Raw genomic sequence first — 7,649 nt, 5'->3', positions numbered from 1 at the left:
ATAGGATAAAGAGATTCCTGCAAAGAGGTCGAAGACTACTGGAAGTGAGGTACTGCTAAGCTTTTTTTTTTTTTGACTATTCCCTCTATTTCCTTTCCAACATTGCTTTGCTATTCTGCAAAGTGCACTTGCTCTCACTGAATATAGTTGACATATCTTCAAATGCAAGTCTTTTAGGAGGAGAAAGCTTAAAGGGATTTAATATTCTTCTCTTTGAATGGGCCAGAAATGTCAGCATTCTTTTATTCATCAAGATGTTCTCAAAGGCAAACACTTTTATACCACTCTTTGAAAGGTTCGTTATGACTATTGCAGCATAGATATGTTATCTTTTTGCTATTGCATTTAGAAACATTTGCAAAAAAACCTCCGTTAATGAAATATTCATTATGCTCTGACTGTGGGTAATCTTTGGTATATATACAAAACTTCAGAAATTCTAAGTATGTTAGGGCAGAAGTTAGACTTAGTATCTGCTTTTCAGAGCTGAGGATATGTTTTCTATACTCATCTGAGAAGCCCAAGGAGAGAATAATCACATCTCCTAACGGTTCAGTATTAACCAGCACTGAAGTTAAGTCTAACAGAAGCCCAAAAAACCATGGAAGGTCGTCTGCGGCTTTTTCTGTGAAACAAGATTTGTTTATGTAAGTGTCTTTTCAAAACTGTAGCATTTTTTGCAGTGCTTTCCCTGGCATAGGAGTACCTAAAAATTAGTGGAAGAAAGTGAAGGAAAAAAAATGAAACAAACTATGCTTTAAGGGCATGATGTGTCTGTGTGTCCCCCCAGTCTTTATCTTCTCAATATCTGTTTGGCTGATCATACTGCAAAACTGTAACTACCCATGCGATGTGAAAGAACTGTCCTAACTGTCTGGGTTCTCATAGCTTTGCAACTAGTGTGTGGTACACTGGTGGTTCTACTGTACACCAGCCCCCCCCCCCCCAATGCTGTACTATGTATTTACTCTCCCTTTGCCCTGTGATTCATTCAAGCTACAATGCCTAGGTAACGCTTTTTAGACTTCCTGTTGCTTGATGCCCATTTAAGTACTATTTAGTAGATGTAGAATCATGCCTGAAACATGAATTGTTGAGGAGAAAGAGCACGTGCCAGCAGTATTTCTCAAAAATCATTGTCTTGCAACATGAATTCTTAATTACTGCTCTTGCTGGAGGTCAAGTATTCTGTTTCTTACCTGCTTATGAATACTGTGACAATGCTTGCCAGTTGTAAAGATGCAAAGCCTGTTTTATGCAGTGTCTAAAACTGTTTAAAACTGCATTTGTCTGTGTAGTGGGAACCGTGATAGCTTGCTGCAAACCACGTTTCTAGTACTTTTTTTCTGATCTCTGGAGCAGCCTATGGAGTGGGGGGAAAAAACACCAGTGAGGCTGAGTAGCTCTTGCTTTCTGGGCCAGTGTAGACTCCAGAGCTGCTTCATATAACTCCTCCTCTGAGAGAGCTCTGGACTGTGGTTTAATAGAACTATGAAAAATAAGCAAAGGCAAATGTACATTCCAGTCGTTGTGGGCTTCTGATGCAAGTAAGCAAACAAACGTGCAGGCTATAGGCTTCCCAACCATGCTTGGTCTTTACTTAGATGGTGAAATGGGAGAATGCAAATCATTTAGAAAACCCTTTTTCATCATCTTTGGGAGTTGGGGAGAAGAGAGAAAACAGAGGGATCTTTGTGTTCAGGAAAGCAGTTTCTTCTTACACTGGGCCCTTCGGCAGCTCTCCTTACCTTGGCCTGGTGAGAAATGCATCCCTGTGTGCTGTATTTAGGGAAAACATAGCTTAATCAGGGGATGAAGGGAAAATGAGGAATTTAATGCCATGTACTGATTTCTAAAGACCTTTGAAGCACTGTACTCTTTACTCTTATCTAGGGATGCAAAGACTACTATTGATACCTGGTGTTCAGCTGATCCTTGCATTGAATTTGGCAAGAATTCAAAGGTTGTAGTTCCTCTTGCCCTGGAAACACCTTGGCATCTTTAAAACTTGTGCTTTTAGGGTGGCAGTTATTTGTTACTCTCCACAAGGGCAAGCCCTCTTAAGAGTGTGTGTTAAATTGTGCTGAACTGGGGTTCATCAGATGGCAGTTTAGCTATGGAAAATGACAATAATTCTGCATGAGTCTCTTCAATCTGCCTAATCTACTTTAAATTGTTCTTGGCGTTCCTGACGCCAGAAAAGCAGGTCTGAAAATCGAGGAGTTTCGGCTTTCAATGTTCGTGGGATAGGGGAATGCACATCATACAAGTCTGTTAGCTGTTTTGCAGCCTCGGCTTGTAGTTCTAAGGGAAACGCTGTGGTGTTTCTGTTACGAACTGTTCTCAGTAGTGCAAGACATTTCTTGCAACATTTTAGACCTTCCCAAATCTCAATTAAATTTAGCTTTGCAGTCACTGTTGACAATTGATCTTTCTGCTTTCACAGATGTTTTTTGGCTGTTTGAAGACTAGAGAAAAGTTATTTTGAGGGAGAAACTGTGCTGGAAGAAATCATATTCAGCTTCAGTCTCAAAATTATTACTAGCTTACAGTCTGAACCTTTGCTTTGTCTTAAGCATTGGAAGCACTTGGAACTCACTCCTGCCCAAGTAAATCTCTGTGAAAGGTATAAAAATTTTCACATCTCTCTCTGGAAGAGTGGGTGTTCCCACTATGGTTACAGTCAAAACTGTCAGAGGCTGATTGTTGAATATAGTCTTCCATGTCTAGCAGGAAGAAGGTTTGAAGAGGTCACTGTTTTCTTTTCAAGACAAATGTGACATGTTGCTTCCTTGCTGTAGTGAAAGGGTTTCTAATCTACTTGTCATTGTATGTTTTTGGTAAAGTGTTCACATGCCATCTCATTCAGAGGACCCAGGTGTTCTTGAATACAAATTTTTATTTAAAATGTTGGCCTTGGTAAGGAATCTGTCCAAGCATGTAGAGATTATAGTCCTCTAACTTACAGATTACACACCAGGGATTTGAAAAAAAAAAAACCCAAAAACAAAAAAAAACCAAAAAAAACCCCAAAGAAAGAAACAAGACAGCTTTTGTTTTGTTGCATCCTGTGGGTTGCACAGTGCTGGAGCACCCTTGTGGACTTCAGTTGAATTCCTTTTGTCAGGCAAAAACTTCTGATAAATTAACTAGTCAGGTGAGATATAAGGGGTCATCAGAGTGGTCATGCAGTCTGAATAAGTGATCTGATAGAGGGCCTTCTGCTTGGAACAGTGTTCAAAACTGGTGTCAGAGTTGTCTTATGATAATCGTTATGTTTCATAAGAAAGGAAAAGCTGTCATCATTTCCCATGCAGTACAGGTGTGAACTTTGTACTGACTTTGTATTCTGTCTTAACTACAGCCTCTGTAACCTTCTTTGGTCACATTAGACATTTTTTGGGTATACGTAGCCTGGGCTATAGTGTGTCCATTACATGTGTTTAGGGATTTGTGTGTTCCAAATTTTAGATTATCAGTGAAACTCTCATCCTGATGCTTGAACTTGCCCAGCCTTTTTCTATGGATGTGTCCAATAGCTGTAAGCCTTGCTTGGTGTTCTTGTAGATTAACAAATACTGAGAATAGAAGTAATCTTCACTCAGCAGTCCAGTTAAAATCTACTGGAGTAGAGTTGGTTTACTGAGAAAGTTGCATCAGTGATTTGATCAAGCTTAACTTCAAATAAATGGTTCCTTAAACCTGAGAAAGTCAGTGTTTCATTTTCATTCATGTCGTAGTTTTGCAGGTGAAATGTGTCCCGTAACTAGTTTATCAGAGTATGTCCGACACCACTTTTGGGATACCTGTGGGTAAAAACTTAAATAGTATTCGTGATTCCCTTTTCACTATAACGTGAGGGAAGTACACTATGAAGAGACTGCAGGCACTTTGCATTTGTGCTGGGCACTGCATTCCTTTTTTCCTATGTGGCACGTTAATTTATATTGGAAAAGTTCCATTGAATTCTCATTTAGATACAGTATATTTGGTCTCCAGATGTTGCTGGTATCTGGTTTGTTGTTTTCATTGGCAAATACCTTGTAGCAAGTGTTACATTGGGAATGCTTATAACATGGGTTTATAACATTTTATAAGCAAGCCCCTCTCCATTTATTTCTGGTTGTATTTCATGAGTGTCCTTATTTTCCTTCTCCTTTTTTTCCCTTTTTTTTCCTTTTTTCCTTTTAAACATCATCCTTTGTTCACACTGCTGCTGGACTGCAGCTCATCTTTTTCATTCTCCTTAGTCCTCAGGTGCATGCTGCCATGTTCAGTTGATGGTTGATGAGAATCCCTGCAAGATCGCAAATGAGCAGACAGAAAGGAAATGGAAATGATAGCTGCTTTTTCTTCTGTCTGTCTTGTGAGCTCAGAGCTTCTCAGTGAGGAAGGGTCAGCAGCCCCCAAATGCTGCCTCTGATGCTTTGAGATTTTTTTTTTTTGAGAACTCCAGTATAAAAATGACTAAAGTAATTGTAAGCTTTAGCATATCTCTTCTCCCTGTCACGCAAGGGTGATGGTGAATGGCAAGCAGGCCTTAAAAAGTGGTGATGTTTGTCATTTTATGAAATTATACTAAGTTTCTGTTCCTCTCTTTATCTCTCTTGTTTTGTCACTTTCCTCACTCTGCATAGGTTGTCCACTTCTGCTTCAAATTAGCTGAACCCTCAGAGTTGAGCACTAAGTGTTGCAACCCTTGGGCAAAATCATACCTGTTCAAAACCCTCCCCCCAAATGCACCAGCTAAGGAGCTTGGGAAGACTGGGAAAGGAAATAGTTGAACAGGAAAGGGAAAGTTAGATAAGGAAGAATTGTTTCTGAGAACGGTGTATGGGAGTCCAGAAAGGCAGGTTGTAAAAATAGCGTCAGAAATGTGCTTAATTTTTTGGTTTTTCTTCCTGTGATATTCAGGTTTGTAATAACAAACCCTGATCAAAATGAGTTATCCTCTATAAGAATCTGTACAGCCGGAGCTAGCAGTCATTTTTGACCATCAGTCTTAGTCAGAACGCTGACTCACAGCTTACCCGGGTGCAACAGTCTGTATTTTCCTTGCTTTTCTCAACACTTGCCGTATGAATACGTTGAAGTATATTTGTATATCTTTTTATCTTTCTCTGGTTTTCTTATTTCAAAAACCAAAAACTGTTCCCGTTCTCTGTGTGAAAGAGAGACATTTCTGCTTGTCTCAGCAAAAACGATATCATGATATATTAAAAATGATGTTCAACTGAAGTGGAATACAGTAAGTTGCCAAGCAGCGTTAAAGAAAACACCCCAGTAAAGCAAACACTTATTTACATCCTACATGAGTTCCCATGTAATGTACTTAGCATGTAGTTCTTAGGAAATAAAGGATATCATTTAGACATACTGGTTGTTCCTTCTGATGTCATTTTCTGCTGATTTTCATATTCAGTTTTAGGAACTAGGAAATGCACTTTTGACTTCTCTGTGTTGAGCAAATGGAACCCCCCCCCATCACCTCTTTAAGGTATAATAGAGCCATAAGTATAAATGTCTGTCTTGTGTTCACATTAACCCAAAGTCAAACAAGCTACGTAATACCCTGGGTTGAAAGTCCCTCTGGGCTCTGTCGGGTCACTTCCCCTAGCAGATGGGTTCTGTCCCTTTTTCTGAATGTAGGAAACTGTTTCCTCTTTTTTTGCATGCTCCAGGAGGCTGTCCTTCTGAAGAAGCCGTCAACCAGCAGACTTGGCATGAGGCTAGCCTGTAGGAACTACTCCATCTGGCCTGTTGTACAGTCTGCTGTCATGAAGTGGAGTCCCTTCTACATTAGGCGCTTGCACAGTTGGATTAAATCCGGACTGCAGCAAGCAGCGATCTCATAGGCAGACCAGTTGACTGCTGTCATACTAAGGCAGTTAAATGGTAAACTTTCCAAAGCAGTTTTTGTTTCATGAGAGATCTTTTTCTGTCACTGGAAGGTGTGTCAAATGGGCTGCTGAAACAATCTCACCATTGCTTGAGGGGATAGAAGTACTCACTTGGGGGTTTGATGAGGTAGAATTTTTTGTTTTACTGATTTAAAATAAAGATAAAAATATCAATTACCAGATGCATTCACCACCCAAAACTAACCACTGAATGGCATATGCAGATGGTAATCTGTGAAGACAGGTGGTGTCTGACACTTGCTTTTCTGTTTGCAGCTGAGGCAGGGACTGTTTTGCAGCAAGGGATGGGGGAGAACATTCAAGTGGTCAGAAGGAATAGGTGCTTGGTCTGGGCAAATAAGAGTGATGGAAAAATTCCTGGGTGATATTTAGGCAAGGAGGGAAACAAGATAGGAAAGAGGAGGAAAAAACCCCTTAAAAAACCAGAGGAGTATAGTTCTGTCTAACTGTCAAACTATCTAGTATGCGCTCTCCTTTCCACACCAGTGAATCCTGTCTCATCACTGTGAAAATGTGATTGCCCTATAAATAAAACTTTTTATTTTTAAATGTAAGCACTGCATGAAGTTATTAATCTCTTGTAAATGCTTGTGGCAGCTTAGCATTAGAGGGAGTACTTTCGGGGATTTTTTTTGCATACAAATTAATCTGTCAGGCTGTCACATTTAAGATCTTGACAATTCACATTTGACTGATACCACAAATTATGAAGGCCTGGTCTTAGAGCTGAGTTAAATGCAAGTGATTTTTTGTTTTTGAGAGCATCATTGTATTCATTTAAGTCCAGTTATTGTCCAGCCCTGAGAGCTGTTTTGGTGAAGACCTGGAATAACTCTTGACCAATTAAAGCTTAAAACCAAGATTTACAGGCTGCCAAAGCCATTGTATTAGACATGGTCAGGAAAACGTACAGTGGCATCTAAACAACAAAAATACAGGGTTGTGGTGGAGGGGAAGACATTGTGTATAATTCCAGGAGTAGTTTGTAAGTTTTCTGCCTGTAGCTACCAGTCAGAACAATTCTTTGACCTGCTTGGCAGTTCCTTAAGAGTTTCTTGTCAGCACTGGCTTTCATGCTGTGCATTGCTTTTTTCCAAGTGTTTCCCAGATGGATGTGCAGACTTTATTTGGCTCTTTTTCAACCCTTCCCTTACCTGCTGCTGCATGTATGTTGCTTTGTTCTGTCTGCTTCCTCAGTGTTGACATCTTGGAGCTTTCTTTCTGATCGCTTCTCTGTTTCAACAATTCTTATATCCGTAAGGTGTACTTTATGAAATTAATCTGAATCACCTTTCTCCTTTTTTTTGTTTTTTCTTTTTTTCTTGTTTCATTTGGTTATGACCTGATCGGGAAAAGTGACTCCATCTGACATGCCACTGATTGCAGTATGGGCACAGTACTTATGGATGGCAAATTTAATTTAAATTTACTGTCAAGATTGTGCATAGCTTGTGATCTCATGGGAGGAACACTGCGTGACAGTTGGGATTTTTCTTTGCTTTCTTGCTTTCCATATTCCAGGTTTGTTTGGGAGGAGAGGATCATAGAACCATTGGAATTACTTTAATCAGACTGTGGCATTGACCCTGGTAATGGTATTTCTTTGTTGCAGCTGCAGGGTACAAGGAGCAAAAATACAAATATTTAAGAGTCTGCTGGAGCTTTAATTGCAGTTTAGTTAAAGAGTCAGTGCAAGTCTTCAGTTGGTTTAACTTTTTTTTTTCCCTA

The 7,649-nt window shown here is 39.7% G+C and overlaps 1 protein-coding gene across 1 annotated transcript in view; it reads left to right on the top strand.

Annotated features, from left to right (window-relative positions):
- PPA2 (pyrophosphatase (inorganic) 2) overlaps positions 1 to 7,649 on the top strand; it is a 43,680-nt gene that overhangs the window by 9,963 nt on the left and 26,068 nt on the right. Inside the window, exon 4 of the mRNA XM_009327085.1 lies at positions 5 to 49. Coding sequence (XP_009325360.1) covers positions 5 to 49 — 45 coding nt within the window. The remainder of the gene's footprint in view (positions 1 to 4; positions 50 to 7,649) is intronic.

The sequence above is a fragment of the Pygoscelis adeliae genome, unplaced genomic scaffold (genome assembly GCF_000699105.1).
Source record: "Pygoscelis adeliae isolate BGI_AS28 unplaced genomic scaffold, ASM69910v1 Scaffold87, whole genome shotgun sequence".
In the NCBI taxonomy this organism is placed as follows: Eukaryota; Metazoa; Chordata; class Aves; order Sphenisciformes; family Spheniscidae; genus Pygoscelis; species Pygoscelis adeliae.
The sequence above is the reverse complement of the archived record's forward strand: the minus strand, read 5'-3'. Positions and strand labels throughout refer to the sequence as shown.